We start from the raw sequence: 18309 nt of genomic DNA on the forward strand, positions 1-18309 counted from the left end.
TTTCACAGTGCTGCCTGATTGTGGGGGTTCATTCCCACTGCAGTCATCCTTCCCGCTGTGTGAGGGTCTCCATGCTAAATTGCCTCTTAGTGTCCCCCACCCAGGTTGGGTGGGGTTGCAGGGCGATGGGGATAGGTTGGTGTGTGGCTGTAGGTGGGAACTCTTTCAGAGGGCCGGTGCAGACCCGATGGGGTGAATGGCCTCCTTCTGCACTGTGGGGGTTTTACGGCATCTATAGCCACCGGTGAGAGGCCTGGAAAATCAGAAAATGCGATTTCGCCGGCGAGAATCACAGTTCCAATTGTCGCTGTAATTTCTTCCCACTTGTTCACACTGACGGCAAATGTGGGCTCAAACTTCCACCTGATACAAGTGAAGGGATCAAAGATGTGGGGTGGAATTTTCCCTGATTTTATCAGGCTCTGACTGAAACCCAACGTGAAACTCTCCAGCTGCACAGCCGAGTTTTTGGTCCACATTCTGAGACTCACTGAACAATAAATTCAGTGGGCGGGATTTACGCTGTCACTGTGGCTGATAGAGCTGATAGAGGTCGGCTTCACATAGATCGGGGCACTATTTTAAAGGGCGCCCCTGCCAGCACAGAAAATAAAGCTCCCCAACTCCATCCCCCAACAGGCAAGGGGGACCCACCCCTCCACCAGCATTGTGCGTTCCCCCTCACCACAAACATCAGCATTGGGGGTGTCCTCCCCTCCAACAAACATTTTTTTAAAATAAATTTAGATTACCCAATTATTTTTTCCAATTAAGGGGCAATTTAGCGTGGCCAATCCACCTACTCTGCACATTTTTGGGTTGTGGGGGCGAAACCCACGCAGACACGGGGAGAATGTGCAAACTCCACACGGACAGTGACCCAGAGCCGGGATCGAACCTGGGACCTCAGCGCCGTGAGGCGGTTGTGCTAACCACTAGGCCACCGTGCTGCCCTCCCTCCAACAAACATAACACGAACCCTGCCCCCAGTGAGATTCCCCAGAGGGTCCGAACCTGGCACTGCCTCTTGGCACAGCTTGGAATTGACAAGTTGGCCGTGCTGATCTGTGCCAGGGGACAAGCCAGGGGTCACATGCATGTTCCTCTACCCTCATTTATCTTTGCGCCCCTGGGGGAGATCTCCTTGACCGATTCACGTTTTTAAATAGCTGCTGTAAACTGTGCCGAGATCATCTTGACGAGGCAGGGATATTCTGCGAGGGGGGTGGCGGGGGTGCTCAGTAAGTATAATAAAATGTATCAAAACGTATTTCAATGAGATTCGCACCCTTTCTGGGCAGGAACCCTGTTACGTCACCGTCATCTCACTGATGAGAATCCCGTTTTCTGATTCGCACGGGACTTTCCGCTCAAGTCGTCATTCTTGCTGATGGGTAACGTGAGCTGAATATCCCCCCCCCCCTCAAAGAGGACACAAAGAGACCGCAAAGAGATATAGATAGCTTAAGTGAGTGAACAAAGATCTGGAAAATAGGGTATAATGTGGGAAAGTGTGAATTGGTCCATTTTGGCAGGAAAAAGAAAAAAGAAACACATATTCTAAATGGTGAGAGTTTGCAGAGCTTTGAGGTGCAGAGGGATCTGGGTGTCCAAGTGCATGGATCACAAAAGGCTAGCACACAGGTACAGCAAGTAATTAGAGAAACTAATAGAGGGCGTGGTTCAGCCATAGAAATTCTATGTCCGGTTTGGGGTGTGTTTAGCAGGGTCTTTCTCAGCGCCTGCCCAGAAATGAGCTCCTGCAGCGTCGAGAACGACCACGCTATTCAACAGCACTTTGCCTTTTTTTTTCCCCGGTGAGGAACTCCCCGTCGATGCTTCACTTCAGTCATTTCCTGCAAAAGGCGAGCTCAGTTCAACAGTACAGGAAGGCAACTCCTGGATCTAGGCACCATTTTTAAAGGCAGCCCCGACCTTTTGACCCCCCCTCACCGTGGCCACTTCACCCAGCCTACCTCTTCTGGGGTCCTCGATTCCCCCCTTACCCCACCTATTATGGGAAAGGCATCCCTGGGCCTGGCCCCTGGTACGGGAACCTAGCAATTAGGCATATTAGCACTGCCAGCCTAGCACCTTGGCAGTGCCCCATGCCAACCAGGTACCATATGCCAGGATGCCCATGTGGCAGTGCCAAGGTGCCAGGCTGGCAGTGTCAAGGTGCTTGGGTGCCAGGGGAATGCCAGGGTACCACACATCCTTGTGCCTGACCACCCAGGGATCCCCAATGGCCTGGGAGACCCCCCTCAAGTGCCATTACGTGGACCAGTACTAAATGGCGTCCTGGTGAGGTCTCCTAGATCAGGCTGATGAATCCCGGGATCCAAGAGAATCCTGCGGACAGATATTTAATATACATATCTGGTACGCGCCCAGTGAGAGCGAGTTCCAGATCGTGACGTCTCACGAGATTCAGCAGAATCTCGCGAGATGTCTTGAACCTTGCGAGAGATTCAAGGGTCTTGCCCCAACACCAAGTCGGGCAAGGCGAGGCCATTGAATCGCATCCAGAATGTTATCATTTATTGCGAGGGGAATTGAATGCAGGAGTAGTGAGGTTATGCTTCAGTTGTATGGAGCATTGGTGAGACCACATCAGGGCCGGGATTCTCCCCTACCCGACGGGGCGGGGGGTCCCGGCGTAGCGGAGTGGCGCCAACCACTCCGGCATCAGGCCTCCCCAAAGGTGCGGAATTCTCCTCACCTTTAGGGGCTAGGCCTGCGCAATGTGCCCCCCTCCCCAACTCCCGGGCAACCTGCATCCCCAGGTACTAAAGTGAGTCCCTGCCCTACAGAATGGCAGCACCCCCCCCCCCCCCCCCCCCCACCCATGCCCCCACACCCAGCCGTGATACCACAAAATACCCCTAGAAAGGCCCAAACACTCGAAGCAGCTCCAATATTCCCCCTATTGACACACTCGGTTCCAACACGTATAACAACAAGTCATCGGCATATAAGGACACCCTATGCTCTATCACCCTCCCGCACTATTCCTTACCATACCCCCGAACTTCTTAATACGATGGCCAGCGGCTCAATCGGGAGTGCAAACAGCAGGGGGGACTTCGGACGTCCCTGCCTCGTCCCACGGTGGAGGGAAAAGTATCTCGAGCTGATGTTGTTTATGCGGACACTCGCCCTCGGCTCCTTATATAGCAGCTTTTCTTTGAATATTTTTAAGGCAGAAATTGACAGACTCTGGATAAGCAAGGGAAGAAAGGTTATCGGGGATAGATGGGAACGTGGAGTTGAGGTTACAATGAGATCAGCCATGATCTTATTGAATGGCGGAGCAGGCTCGAGGGGCCAAGTGGTCTATAACTGCTCCTAATTTGTGAACAGCACAGTAGCACAAGTGGCTAGCACTGTGGCTTCACAGCGCCAGGGTCCCAGGTTCGATTCCCCGCTGGGTCGCTGTATGTGCGGAGACTGCACGTTCTCCCCGTGTCTGCGTGGGTTTCCTCCGGGTGCTCCGGTTTCCTCCCACAGTCCAAAGATGTGCCAGTTAGGTGGATTGGCCATGCTAAATTGCCCTTAGTGTCAAAAAAAGGTGATAAGGGGTTATTGGGATAGGGTGGAAGTGAGGGCTTAAGTGGGTCGGTGCAGACTCGATGGGCTGAATGGCCTCCTTCTGCACTTTTTGTTCTATGTTATCTATGTTCTTCTTCCTAGGCAGTTTCCTGGGATCTAAGATGTCATGCTACAACTCCATTTCATTGAGTTCTGAGATGGCTGATCGGTCCAATGTGTAATCTGTAGACCTTGCCTCGTGTGGGACAGGCGGCACTTGAAGATTTGGATAGATGGGCTGTTTGGATGTCAGCGCTCTCCCTCTGTTGCTGCATGTGCCCAACAAAGATTCTCGATCTGTTTGGTGCCTTCACGAATGAGCCGCCTCCATTTTTGTCGGTCACACACCAGGAACACTTGACTTCTTCAAAGATGCTTTGAGGACATCCCTAAAGTGTGTGCGCTCTCCTCCTGGGAGTCTCCTGCCACAGCTGAGTTGTGAATATTGCAGTTATTTTGGGAGTCTGGTGCCAGGCATAGGAACATGTCCTGTCCACCGAAGCTGGTTTTGAGTGATTAGCGCCTCGATGATGGGTAAGTTGACTTGGGAGAGGACATTGCTGTCCGACTGCCTCTATTGCCACAGGATTTGGAGTAACTTGTAAAGGTACCACTGGTGATACGTCTCTAGTGTTTGAGGAGCCTGCTGTAGCTTCTCTAAGCCTGCAAAGCACATAGGAGCCTGGGGATCACTGCTGGCCGGCATGCCTTGGTCTTGGGTTCGAGATCTGGCCATCAGAACACTCTTTTACTCAGTCAGACATAGGCTGAGCTGGCACATAGGAGGCAATGATGAATTTCTTCGTCCACATCTGTATTTGATGAATGAAGGCTCCCAGGATGCAGAAATTATACCATTACTGGTCTAACAGTGTTCATTAATAAGGATTATTTTGTTGTATGAATCTAGTAATTCAGCCATGCTGGTTTTTTCCAGATTTCTTACCTTACCTACTTTTAAAAATAAATTTAGAATACCCAATTCTTTTTTTTTCCCAATTCACGGGCAATTTAGAATAGCCAATTCACCTAACCTGCATATCTTGGTTGTGGGCGTGAGACCCACGCGGACACGGGGAGAATGTGCAAACTCCACACGGACATAGGCCAGGATTGAACCCAGGTCCTCGGCGCAGTAAGGCAGCAGTGGCTCAATTAATGAGCCTCATGGCTCCTTTAAAAATGGTAATCTGGATCTCACCCAGCAAGATCTCGTTAGATCTCGCGAGGCGTTCCAAGCATCGTAAATCCCGCGAAAGGCCTCTCGCAAGATTTAGCGGCCTAGTCGCAGCACCAAGTCGGGCACGACAAGGCCATGAGACCAGGCTCATACATTTGGTCCCTTCATCCAAGTTATTAACATTGATTGTAAATAATTGAGGCCCCAACACTGAATCTTGTCCTGCAGTTTGCCAACTTGAAAATGACACATTCATTCCCGCTTCCTGTTAGATAATCAATCTGCTATCTATGTTAATATGTTACTCCCTACACCATGAGGTCTTATTTTATGCAGTAGCCTTTGATGTGGCACCTTATTGAATGCCTTTTGGAAATCCAATTTCGCCATATCTAAAGTTCCCCATTATCCACCTTGTTTGTTACTTCCTTCAGGAACCCTAATAATTCAGTCAAACATGATTTTCCTTTCACAAAAACCACATAAAGTCTGCTTGGTTACATTATGAATTTCTACGTTTCCTGCTACTGTTCATTTTGTCCATGAGCTTTAATAGTGCTGACAAGCCTGTTATGTGGCACTTTAACAAAAACCTTTTGGAAGTCTATGCACACCACATCATCCGCATTACCCTAATCATCCCTCTCTGTTATCTTATCAAAAAAACTGAATAGTTATTTAAACACAATTTACCCGTAACAAATCCATGCTCGTGTTCCTGAACAAATCCATGCTCGTGTTCCTGAACAAATCCATGCTCGTGTTCCTGAACAAATCCATGCTCGTGTTCCTGAACAAATCCATGCTCGTGTTCCTTAACTAATCCACAATTGTCCAAGTGACTGTTAATTTTATTCTGAATTATCATCTCTAAATGCTTTCCCACCACCAAGGCTAAAATGACTGGCCTGTAGCAGAGGCAAAGCATGAAAAAAAGGGAGTATAGAAAAATGAAGCTCTTCAAACACCAATATTCAATATTTGTTCTTGGGACGTGGGCTGACACTGACAGGCAATATTTAATGTCCATCCCTAATTATGATGAAAGCGTTAAGAGTCAGCTATGTAGTGTGAAACTGGAGTAACAGGTGGACTGGAAGATGAAGAGGTTGATTCTCTACCTCAGAATGTATTTCAGAACCATTTGGTTTTTACAACAAACTGATAGCTTTCATGATTATTTCCCAGTGCTAGCTTGCGAATTATCAAATTTATTGATTTTAATTTCACAACTTTGAAGTCGCAGCCTTTGATTTTCTCGCCCAGTGCCATAATCGCCTAGCTCTACATTACTCTATCTGAACTCATCCATCTGAAAAAAATATGACTTTGATCATCTGCCAGGATCGATGATTATAGAGCTGGATTTTCGTGGAAGAGGTGGTAAGGTCGAATCAGGAAACTTCCTGTCTTCTTCAAAAAGTTCTCTGCCCGCCCTATTTTCAGTCAGGGAAGGTGGTGGGATGAAATCTGGAGGAGGTGGGCCTGAGGTGGCAACGGAAGTAAACGGATGGCCAGGTGGCAGGCTAGACCACCCACCGCTGTTTACTGGGACATTGGTCTAGTTGTATTCATAAACCAGAGGCACTCAAACCATCACAGTAGCATAGTGGTTAGCACTGTGTTACCGTGGCTGCATGGTAGCACAGTGGTTAGCACTGGTTGCTTCACAGCTCCAGGGTCCCAAGTTCGATTCCCGGCTTTGATCACTGTCTGTGCGGAGTCTGCATGCTCTCCCCGTGTCTGCTTGGGTTTCCTCCCAGCGCTCCAGTTTCCTCCCACAGCCCAAAGATGTACAAGTTAGGTAGATTGGCCATGTTAAAATGCCCCTTAGTGTCCAAAAGGGTTAGATGGGGTTGCTGGATTACGGAGATAGGATGGAGGTGTGAGTTTAAGTAGGGTGCTCTTTCCAAGGGCCGGTGTAGACCCGATAGGCCGAATGGCCTCCTTCTGCACTGTAAATTCTATGATTCTATGGTCATGCCTCTCCCACCCACATGCCCTCCACGCCTCTTCACACCGGCAATGCTACCACCATACCCATGTCTTCCCCATGCTCACTCTCCAATCCCCGTCCAAGCTTCCTCATACTGTCCCGGACTCCTCTATGAGACATTATGTTTGCCTGCTGCCTCATACATGATATTCCACTTCTATGTCCTATGTATTCTCCATAGCCCCTCACCCAGTGTCCACTGTGAGCAGATCTGTGTCATGATATAGAGACACACACAATGATATACAGGCAAGCACAGACAAGCAGCTAATGGACACAGAGAACAGGACATGACCAATAAGCAGGCAGGACACTCAGGGGTGGGATCTGACTATAAAAGACATGAGGCACTCTCACTCCGCCTCTTTCCACTGATGAACATCTAGAGAGTCAGTCAAGGGTGTTGTTACAATCTCACACCTCCACCACGTGGCTAAGAGCTAGTCTGGTTCAATCAGACAGAGTAACCACACTTAAGTTAGCAGAGAGTTGAACTCACAGAGAACTGTGCTAAATGTGCTATTAGTTCAATAAACCTAATTGAACTAACTTCAAGGTCTGGAGTATCTTTCTGATCTAAGCTGCATCCAGTTGCAGCCAGTGTTAGACCAGTGTACCTAACACGGCAATCTGAGGACGTATTTGAAATGGACAGTAAAAACTGAACCTTTAACAATCTAATGGTGATATAATTTAGTCTCCTGAAAAAACTCCTGTTCATAAAAATCATTCATAAAAATCCTCTCAAAGAGCCAAATCTGTTGCGAAAACAAACACTTATTCACTTGCCACATCTAAAACAGATAATCCTTTAAAAATGTCTTAATACTATCTATCAAAAATATGAACATAGACTCCTGCTGATACTCATCCAACAATTCATAATAGGCTCAGTTGTAATAGCAAACCCTGGGAAATGTAAACAATGCAGTTTATTGAAACTAAAAACTAGATGGCCTTTTTTCATTTGTTCATGGGATGTTGCAGGCTGGGCCAGCATTTATTGCCCATCCCTGGGGGCATTTAAGAATCAACCACATTGCTGTAGATCAGGAATCACATGTAGACCAGACCTGGTAACGTCGACAGATTCCTTCCCTAAAGGACATTCATGAACCAAATGTGTTTTTAGGACAATCAACAATGGTTTCATAGTTATCATTAGACATTAAATATAAGATTTTTATTGAATTCAAATTCACCATCTTCCACAGTGAGATTCAAACATGGGACCCAGAGCATGACCCTGGGTCTCTGGATTACTAGTCCATCAATAATACCCTACACCACTGCCTCCTCGTCTTCTAAGCTATAACTGATGTCCTTCTTTTCTGTAAGAAGTCTTACAACGCCAGGTTAAATTTCAACAGGTTTGTTTTGAATCACTAGCTTTCGGAGTGCAGCTCCTTCATCAGGTGAATGAAGAGGTGGTTTCCATAAACACATATATGGACCAATTCAATGATGCAAGATGATACTTTGAATGCGAGTCTTTGCAAGTAATTAAGTCTTTACACGTCCAGACGGTGCGACTGAAGAGAGAGAAATCACAGGTTAAAGAGATGCGAATTGTCTCAAGCCGGGACAGTTGGTAGGATTTTGCAAGTCCAGGCCAGATGGTAGGGGGGGGGGGGGGTGGAATGTAATGCGACATGAATCCAAGGTCCCGGTTGAGGCCGTACTCATGCATGCGGAACTTGTCTATCAGTCGCACCGTCTGTGCCACTGTGCTGCTCCTCATCTTATCTTTACATGGTATGGAAAAATCACTGCATTAGCACAAATGTCTCCAGTCAATGATTCAGACTTCAACATCCATTGTAAACACATCAGTGTTAGAAAAAAAGTAATAATCACCTGAGTGGTAAAGGGTTTATTCATTACGAATTTAAATGAAAACACGTCTTCCAAGTTCTGCTATCGCAAAGTATCGTCCCTAAATAGCCAAAGGAAAACGTAGGATAAAAATTTAATACCTGTATCTGTGTTGTTGCTCAGACAGCCAGTTTTCACCTTTAGCAGTGTAACCTCCAATTTCCGGGACGTTGGAAGATATTTGAGAGACACAAAAATTTCCCCAACAACCTCCTGGAGGGAACAAAAACAAAGGCACTGTATAAGTGCAAGTAGTTGCTGTTTACACAAGTGCCTGAATCAGTTCGCCCTCTGTCAATTTTAAGCAATTATGGAATCTGGTGCACAAGCTGCTCCTTCAGCAATATTGTGATTGCTGGAGATCTGCAAGTCTACCTTCTGCAAGCAATCTCTTGCTATCTTGTAAGTTCCAGGGTGATGAGACCATCAATTCACGCGTCATGTGGTTAGAAGTGAACAGTGGTTTTAATCGTCTTACAACAGAGCCTGCCTGTGACACGATGAACTCCAGATGAACTGGCAGGCAGGCTCTCAGCATCAACCTTTATACTTCCAGTTAGGGGGGAGGAGCCGTGGGTGGAGCCAAGGGTGGAGCCCAGTACAAACTCCCGTACACTCCCAGTGCATCTCCCCCTAGTGGCAGAGCAGCGCAACTGCTCGTGTGCCGAGCTTACAGAGACATAGTAATACAGTGTGAATTACGCTACCGTGATTCACCACACAGGGACAAAAATCACACTGAATTTCTCTTTGTGATTTTGGACACTTGAGGCCTACATCCCATTCACATCGATCTCACAATTTATTTACTACCTCTGACTTGCTGTGGGATATTGACTTTAGTCTCCACCTGTTGTCATTGTCATGGGAGGCAGAGTTATCGCATACGGCACATGTGATGAATGGTATTAGTAACTGCTGTAACTGTACCTTGCCTTTAATACATTGGCCCTTTAAGACCGGGCTTGGAACCCTGGGGGACTCCGCCTCTGGCTCCGCCCCCAGGAAACAGAATATAAGATGAGGCTCACTCGGCAGCATGTGATGAGCACACTTCTCGGCAGCTGTTCAGATCTCTGATGATTAAAGCCTTTGAATTACCTATCTTCTCTCCTGTGTCGTAATTGAGGGTATCTCAGCACATGATTGGATATATGAACTGGAAATGTAATACTGGTAAAAGAATGTATTGCTTCCTCCGGAAAATTCCTTGGCCTCAATTCAGCACAACCCCAATGCGGCATAAATCAACCGTGTGGTAAATACAGGCACAGACCCGTTTCCCTTCACATCAGCTTGCACCCTTCAGCGTATTCCACTGGGAAACACTTTTTAAAAGATCAAATTGTGGTGCTCAACACATGGCTGCGAAATAGCACTGGAGTAAAAAATATTACTGCTACGGAGAGTCTAGATAATGGCATAATTTGTACCTTTTGGACCTTCTGTAACTTCTCACAGAAATCGACTGCGTTTGATAAATCTAAGTTGCTAAACGGCAAACGCACTTCTCCTAGAACATCCCGTCGTGAATATTTGTCGAAATCCCAGGCCTGTCAGAAGAATATTTATCCTGAATTAGATTACACAAAGGACGGAAGTTCAGAAAAAACAGGCCGTTAAGCGTCAGTAAGAGCTGCACATATAGACTGCCGGCCTCTGTTTATTGCTGGATTAAAAGTGTTTGCATTTATCCTGTTAGTAGAGAGAAGTTTAAATAGTGTCAAAGAAAACAGTGACATTATTACACAGATGTAATCACCAAACTGTTGGTATGTGGAGGAGGTCCACCTCTGCCCAGTTAAGTGCCTGGTTGAGTCTTCCCCAAAGGAGGTGGCACAGAACTCGAGCCAGCTATTGAGGCTCATATCGCCTTCATTGAATCCAGCCCTTTGATTCTGTGATGAGTCAATGGTGACTCCCGAGATGTCGATGGTGGGGATTTAGCGATAGTGCTGCCATTAAAGATCGGGGGAGATAGCTGGGCTTTCTGGCCGGGATTCTCCAATCCCGCGGCAGGTCGGGGGCCGTTGAAAGCGGCCCCTGTGCGATTCTCCGCACTCGATGGGCCGGGTACCTGCTGAGTTCCACACAGTCCCGCCGGCGTCCTTTGCAGATGGTCCTACCCGGCGGGGCCTCGGCGTTCCGGCTGCGGGGGCCGTCCTGGTGGTGGGGGTGGCGAGGGGGAGCCGACTGCGGGGGGGGGGGGGCCTCCACGGTGGCCAGGCCCGCGATTGGGGGCAACCGATCGGCGGGCGCGCTTATTCCGGGAGGAGGGGGGGCTATGTTCCTCCGTGCTGGGCCCCTGTAGGGCTCTGCAATATTGCCCGGGGGCCGGCGCGGAGACGGCCGTGGCGCGCATGCGCAGACCCGCACCGGCCGTGGCGGGACGGTTTTCTGCGCCGGAGCAGCGTTCAGTACTCCAGCACCATTCTACCTCCCGAGGAAGGGGTGAATGCCTGGGCCTGGAGGCCCATTGACGTTGGCGTCGTTCGCGCCGGTTTTGACGCCAGCGTCAACACTTGGGCCGGGATTTCGGAAAATCCCGGCCTCTATTTTTTGAAATGGTCATTACCTGGCACTCATGAATTTGACTGGCTATTTATCAACCCTCCTCAGACCACGGATCATTATTTGAAGAGTTGTGAATTAAACTGAGCAGAGAACAGTCCCAACTCCTCACCTTATGATGGCGGGAAGGTGACAGCAGAAGCAGCTAAAGATGGTTGGCCAAAGACGCTTCGCTGTGAAACTCCTGCAATGATCGTCTGGGGCGGTAATGTTTGGCCTCCAACTACCACGGCCACTTTCCTTTGTGTCACAAGTTATTCAAAACACGGGGAGTGTGACCATTATTGAAACTCAGTTTTGTGTGGCTAACATCCTGATTTTAATAATGCCGAGATTAACACTGACCTCCACCACGTTAGGGTAGCAGCTGGTTTAAGTTAAGAAATGACCGATCCACTTAAGGGTTAATAGTACTCTGTGTTAAGGGTTTAACTCAAGTCAGCATTAACAACAATCCAATCTGTGTGTACACTATTTCATTTGTTTTCTTGAAAACACTGCAGCAATAAGCAGAGGCAAATGTCACACCTAGTCCTTGGTACGTAACAATGAGGTGCTTTAGTTAGAGGCAATGAGTTTTATTACAGAGTACTTGGGGGAGGGTCTAGGCAATTGGTTATTTCTCTGAAAAAGCTGAAGTGCTGTAATTACAGCAGCGCCTTCAATGTAATAGTGAATTGGATTCACTTATATGATATGTGACATAACTATAGCTTATTTTAGAGTCTTGGTACTAAAGGAAGCCTGAAAGAATATTGAATGAGAAAAAGTTGTTACAGATAAATAAGTATAAAGCACCATAACTTCACAACGATTCAAAGTTCAAACTATGTAACACTTGGGATACAAAGTCCACAACGATTCAAAGTTCAAATGTGATTTATCGCGGTGTTCATTCACCTATTTTGATCTCTCCTTTGGGAAATTATATATAGCATTAAACCATTCAGTCTATGATGGTCACGCCAATCAAGAGTTGGGCAACAGGGTAAGGGTGACTGCATTGCGAGAGCTGTCCACACTGCGGCCAAGGTACAACAAAATAGGTAACCTGATCTCCAAGCTCAATGGCTTGTTAAAATTGGCATTAACGTGACATCTTTGAATGACCATAAGAAGACAGCAAGAGGGTTAATATATTTTTTAAAGTACCTCAAGTTTTAAAGTAGCTTTCTTGTAGGCATCCTTTTCAATATAACAGGTAAACTGATCTCCGAAGCAGGGATTTCTAGTGTTCTTCACGATCATCGTGTCCCATTGGTGAAGGATATATTGGTATCGGCGTGAACTGGTAAACAGCTTTATCCGAATGAAATAGTCAGAAGGCTGACTAGAGTGTCGAACAGGAAGATTAGATCCTTCTGTAACTGTCAGTTCTAATTTTGATTGTTTCTTATCATATGATAAAGAAAACTTCAAGTTTCCCGAAAGCTCAACCTTTGAGTCAATGACGAGATCGTCGTTCGATTGAACCATCTTAAAATCAACAGGGTCGCTGCTTTGCAGATAAAGACTGAGCTTTTGTACACTCTCCTGGAGCTTGTGGACCTTCAGTAAAGATAAATGCACAAGAAACTAGATTGTAATGTATTAACCAATGTGCCATGTAATTTTTTCAAATAGTGCAGTAAAAGTGTCCAGAATCCTGAACTCCACTTGCCTTGTAATCGTGTTTTTTCACATTTGAATACTCATCTTCATCAGACATACCCAGAAAGTCTGCAGAGTTGCTGCGCGTTGATAAGTTGCTTTTTTCTGTATATTGTTTCTTGGGTTCAGTCCCATCCGCAAAATTTTTTGCTACAAACACAATATTAGTTGAATGTTACACAGGAGAAGTATATTAATGGAATGATTAAAAGCAGACACCAACTAACTGGAACGTCACAGTTCCAAACCTGGGGGTCCATAGAATCCCGACATGCTGATTCATGGATTCATGGAGGCCATTCAGCCCATCGAGTTTGCACTGACCCCCCCAAGTGCATTTTACCTAGATCTGCTACCCTGTCCTATTCCTGTAACCCTGCGCAATGATCATGGCCAATCCACCTAACCTGCATATTTTGGACAGTGGGAGGAAACCGGAGCACCCGGAGGAAACCATCGCAGACACGGGGAGAACGTGCAGACTCTACACAGACGTTTTGCAGTTATCACTGCGCAGGGAAAGGATTTGTGTCCCACATCACAGTTCCCTTTGTTAAACAGCACAAACCCCCAACCTTTCTGGGTCTGGTTTGGCTTGTTGCCCTGTACTTGTGTTGTCAGCTGGTTGGATGATTTCGCTTGGAGTTAGGCAGTATAAAGTTTTTCTCAAGACTGTTTCTTTGCAACCATTTATGTCCAAGACCTCATGGTAAGTACATTATTTTCTGGGCACAGAGTGTTCTGGATCTTTCTCCCTTGGAGTGCCTTGGTTATCTGACCCTGTTGTCATGCCAACATCGTCATTAACATCACTGTCCAAACTGGCACAACCGTTAACCCGTTTCTCTACAAAATAGCACAAAGCCCTGGGGCGGGATTTTCTGATCCTGAGGCTAAATGTTGATGCCATCGTAAACGCCGTCGCGTTTCTCGACAGCGTCAACATGGCCTCAGGAGCAGCGATTCTGACCCCTATAGGGGGCCAGCACGGCACTGGAGCGACCCACACCGCTCCAGCTGCCGATCCTGGCGTCAGATGGGCGCCGCGGGTCTGCGCAATACGACCAGCGCCAATGCGCGCATGCGCAGTGCGACCCACGCAATTGCGCACATGCGCGGTGGCTCCCTTCTCCGCGCTGGCCCCGACGCAACATGGCGTAGGGCTACAGGGGCCGGCGCGGATCAAAAGAGTCCCCGAGCTCGAGAGGCCGGCCCACTGATCGGTAGGCCCCGATCGCTGGCCAGGCCACAGTGGAGGCCCCCCGGGGTCGGACCCCCCCCCTCTAACCAGGCCACTCCCGAAAGGATACACGCCGAGGTCCCACCGGGTAAGATCACACGTGGACGGCGCTGGCGGGACTGGGATTTTTTGTACGCCCGCTCGGCCCATCCCGGCGGAGAATTGCCGGGGGTGGGGGTGCGAAGACCGCCCCCCGTCTGGCGCAGCGCCGACTGCGCCAGCGCCAATAACGCCGATTCTCCGCTCTCCGCAGAATCGACGGTCCGGCGTCGGGACGCCGTCGTGCGATTCGCGCCCGGCCCGCCGATTCTCCGGCCCGGCCTGGGCTGAGGGAATCCTGCCCACAACCTTTCTGGGTCTCCAGGACTTAATAACATGGGACAAAATTACGTAATATCATTGTGACATGGCTTCAAAAGTGGGAGCTGGAGTGTTGGGGTAAGGTTGAGGTGGACGTGTTGTAGGACTGACGCACAATTACAAATTAACGCCACTCTGAATTTCACTCACTCTCACTGTCCCCTGTTGCAGCAATAATTTAGAACTCCAAATAACGAGAGGTAATATGGCTTTCTTGTCCATGCTCCATGTGCCATGCCACTCAACAGTATTACTGGCAGAGATTATGATGCAAATCATTTTGAGAGTTGTATGGAGTGTCAAACAGGGGGCGAGTGACATGAACTGCTGCCCATTGAATAATCTCAGACATTTCCTTCCTGGAATTTAGACAGCACCCACCTTTTGTCTTATTTGCTTTTCTGTGCTTGCAGTACAGGTAGATCTGCCACCCAAGAATGACCATGGATACCAAGAAAAAAAGGCCTGCTGCACTCATCAGGGCAATTTTCATTGTGTTATCCAGATGAACGTTCAGGTTTTGAATAACAGCCTGGAATTTGCTGGCAAAATCCATGTTCCAGCTGCGCCTGAAAGACAAAATAGAATGATATGAAGAGAACACTTTAGTAAATGAACCTTGTAGGTCCTCAATGTTAAGTTTTTAAGATACACAGAAAAAGTGTTGAACAGTCATTTTAAAACTCTGTTTTATAATATGTCTGGGATTATGGAAGAGCTCGGAATACGGGAAAATGGCAGATTTCCTTCCGTTCAAGGCATTAGTGAACCTGATGAGTTTTTATAAACGAGCCAGTAGTTACATGGCCCCTAGCTTCTTATTCCAGGTTTATTTCATTTCAATTCCCCAGCTGCCATGGTAGGATTTAAACTCATGCCTTGCAGGCCTCTGGATTACCAGCTTGGCACCACATCTTCTATCGGACTGTTTAATAGTGGCAGGCAGGGAATGATTTTGGCTGCTGGCCACTTTGCAGCATCGGATACAATTCAGTAACATTGTCTCTTTCAAACTGCAGCTGCATTGGCCTAGCTCCCGTGATAGATGGAGGAATGTGTATCTTAATTTATAGATTTGGCGCAAGGATAGTGATGCAGAACCAACCATGCATCTTTCCATGAAGCTGCCCACCAATTTCACAGTGGGCTGGATGGGGTGCAGGCTTTACACGATAACCTCTGCTGCACTGGACCCAGACTCCTCCATGCTTCATGACTGTGACTGGAGGCTGGTTGGCAGGCCTGCCAACGCACCCAGCATGTCAGTGTGCATGTTCATCAGTGTTCTCCTGTATGCCGCCCCAACAAAGTCCTCATCTGAGTCCTCTGCAGCAGATCCCATCCGTGACTTCACTCCCCAACACCCCAGGGAGTTGACACGCGAGCTGTCCTTTCACCCTGTTCTGAATTCAGCCAACGCATGCCTGGCAACTCACCACTATACTCGACTCCAAGGTCCTCACAGTGCCAATGTCTGACCTGGCAAGTGCGCGATCAGATGATGGTGCATCCTCATTACTTTTGTGGAACCACTCTTCCTCCTGCCTCTTCTGATGCTGGCCAGGCATCTGAAAGAATACAAGCACAAGGGGTGGGTTGGTGTGAGGGAAGGAGAATTACCATAGTCACGCCAGCTTTAGCTTTCACTTGTCACGTCCCAAGAGGTGGATGAAGAGGGAGTGGAAAAGGAGAATAATGCTGACAATTATCATCATCCTGGACTTTCTATGGGCTATGTTGTCTCTGCGGAAATCCGGCCCAGCCCTCCCCAGTCTTCTGCCTCTCCTTGATGTTACGTATGCTCTTCTCCTGCAGCTGCGAGATCAAGGATTGTGTGGTACTAAGCTAGGGTGATGTGCCTACCATAGCTGGCAGTCGGGATCAGTAGGTGGATTGGCAGGTGTATGTGGTTGAGGTTGGGTGTGTAATTGTCAGGAATGAGTCCTGAGGGGGAAATGGGGTCCTGCTGACTGAGTGATGGGGATAGGGCGCACTGAACAGAGTGACAAGTTGTTGGTGTGGTGGACGGATTAACTATGAGGATGCATTCACTCACCTTGACCACCCATGTGAGGAGTTTGTTTTTCTCCTGACATTTCGGCCGCATTCAAGGGGCCACTCTCCAGGTAGTAACCCCCGGGTGACTTTCTACCATTCCCCCATCAGGCCATGTTTTGAGGAAAACGTTGCCTCCCTCCTTGAGTCCATCCCGTTGACCGGAGCATCCAGTGTTGGGTCACTAAACCAGGGAACCCTCCACCTTGCCTGCTGTGATGTCCGACCAATGCTTCAAAAATGATTTCCTACTGGTCATGATTTCAGGTGTGCGGCTTTCCTTTACTAAGCAGGCAGACTGCGAGAGGAGCAGCCTACCTGCTGCATGTGATCACCAAGCGACACTGCTGGGACCTTCTGCTGTGCACAGAAGCTGCAGGCAGCATGGAGAGTAAAGGAACAACGCTACTATCAGTCAAATGAGGCGGGCAGGCAAAATTATATCCAGCCCAATTTGATTTGAACAGGCTCAAGGGCAGATTGGGAATCACCAACCCCATGGCCAGAATCCAGGGCAGACTCGATTCTATTCTGCTATGTCTGAAATAGGAAGACTGAATGGGTGGGTAACCATTGTGACGTTTTTTCACTCTGATTTATTCACAGGTGCCCATTTTTCAGATGAAACCAGCCATAAAATCTAAACTCTTCAAATCTGGCTTCTTATTTCTTGGTTTTTCAAAGCTATGAGTTGCACTTTGTCACCAAAATGGAGAACGATGCGTGCACGCTTCTGCTCCAAGTTGCCATTTTCGGTGACAGTGTTTATATGGTGAAAGAAGACATACATCTTCACCAAGTTTGCCAATGCATGAGAGAGGTCCCTGACTCTGTATCCTAGAAAGCTGCGGTGTTGCTTGTCAATTCTGAGATCTGATCCAAGTGACAGGGATTCCATTCGCTCAATGTCCAGCTGGTATATGACCATAAAGCAATGTATCACGCAGGTCAATCCCAGGTATCCCCCGGATTCTGGCCATGGGGGTAGTGATTCCCAATCTGTCCTTGAGCCTTTTCAAATCAATTTGGGCAGAACGTAATTGTGACAAAAGTTCTCCTTTGGCACCATAGCCCACGACAGTGGTGTACAACTCATATACACGCGGGCATCGTGCATACGATGAAATCTATGCTGCTAAATGCAATTTGATAGGGCGAATACTGAGGTGGTTTAACAACACTTTGTTATCTGGATTACTGTGGAGGAGGCCTATAGTGGTCAGCACAATGCATGTCACGATTCAGCGGGGTCTGCTGCATGCCGCTCATTCTCAGCAGGGCCCAGTCCTTGCCACCAGCTAAATGGTAACCAACTGATGAGGAGGATGAGAAAGAGAAAGAGGAAAAGGAAGAGGGAACCAAAGCAGCCCCTTTCTAGCCGGGATATCAGTGAGTGAATCATCCAACGGTGATAGTGGTAAAAGCCACTCCTATACCCCATTCACAAACACTCCCACACTTTGCTTTCCCAATCTTTCGCTTGGTGACAATGCTAAAATAGAAGTCACCACAAAACAAAAACTTCAAATCAAATTTATCAATTAAATGCTGCTATATTGCATACAAATGGCAACTAATCACTCTTCTGCATTGCCTAATGCCTTTCCCCCATGTGCCTTTGCCTGTCTGAGTGCTACCCCAGTGGCCTCGGCATGTCTCGTGACTCACAGGGCTGACTTTCAGTGGGAGAGAATGCAGATGGTCTTGGGGAATGAGCTTGGAGCAGATCTGCGTTTAGAAATCCAGACTCCAGACTGCTCCTGGGCGAACTGTGTCCTCCTGAGAGAAGAC

The 18309-nt window shown here is 47.9% G+C and overlaps 1 protein-coding gene across 1 annotated transcript in view; it reads right to left on the reverse strand.

The window, feature by feature from the left end:
- Positions 1–18309, reverse strand: part of syt19 (synaptotagmin XIX) — a 77769-nt gene that overhangs the window by 25490 nt on the left and 33970 nt on the right. The window contains exons 2-7 of the mRNA XM_038808203.1: positions 15900–16031; positions 14845–15032; positions 12874–13013; positions 12366–12761; positions 10076–10195; positions 8744–8855 (exon numbers count right to left, since the gene is read on the reverse strand). Coding sequence (XP_038664131.1) covers positions 8744–8855; positions 10076–10195; positions 12366–12761; positions 12874–13013; positions 14845–15019 — 943 coding nt within the window. The 5' untranslated portion in view covers positions 15020–15032; positions 15900–16031. The remainder of the gene's footprint in view (positions 1–8743; positions 8856–10075; positions 10196–12365; positions 12762–12873; positions 13014–14844; positions 15033–15899; positions 16032–18309) is intronic.

Source organism: Scyliorhinus canicula, chromosome 9, assembly GCF_902713615.1.
Source record: "Scyliorhinus canicula chromosome 9, sScyCan1.1, whole genome shotgun sequence".
NCBI classification, from domain to species: domain Eukaryota; kingdom Metazoa; phylum Chordata; class Chondrichthyes; order Carcharhiniformes; family Scyliorhinidae; genus Scyliorhinus; species Scyliorhinus canicula.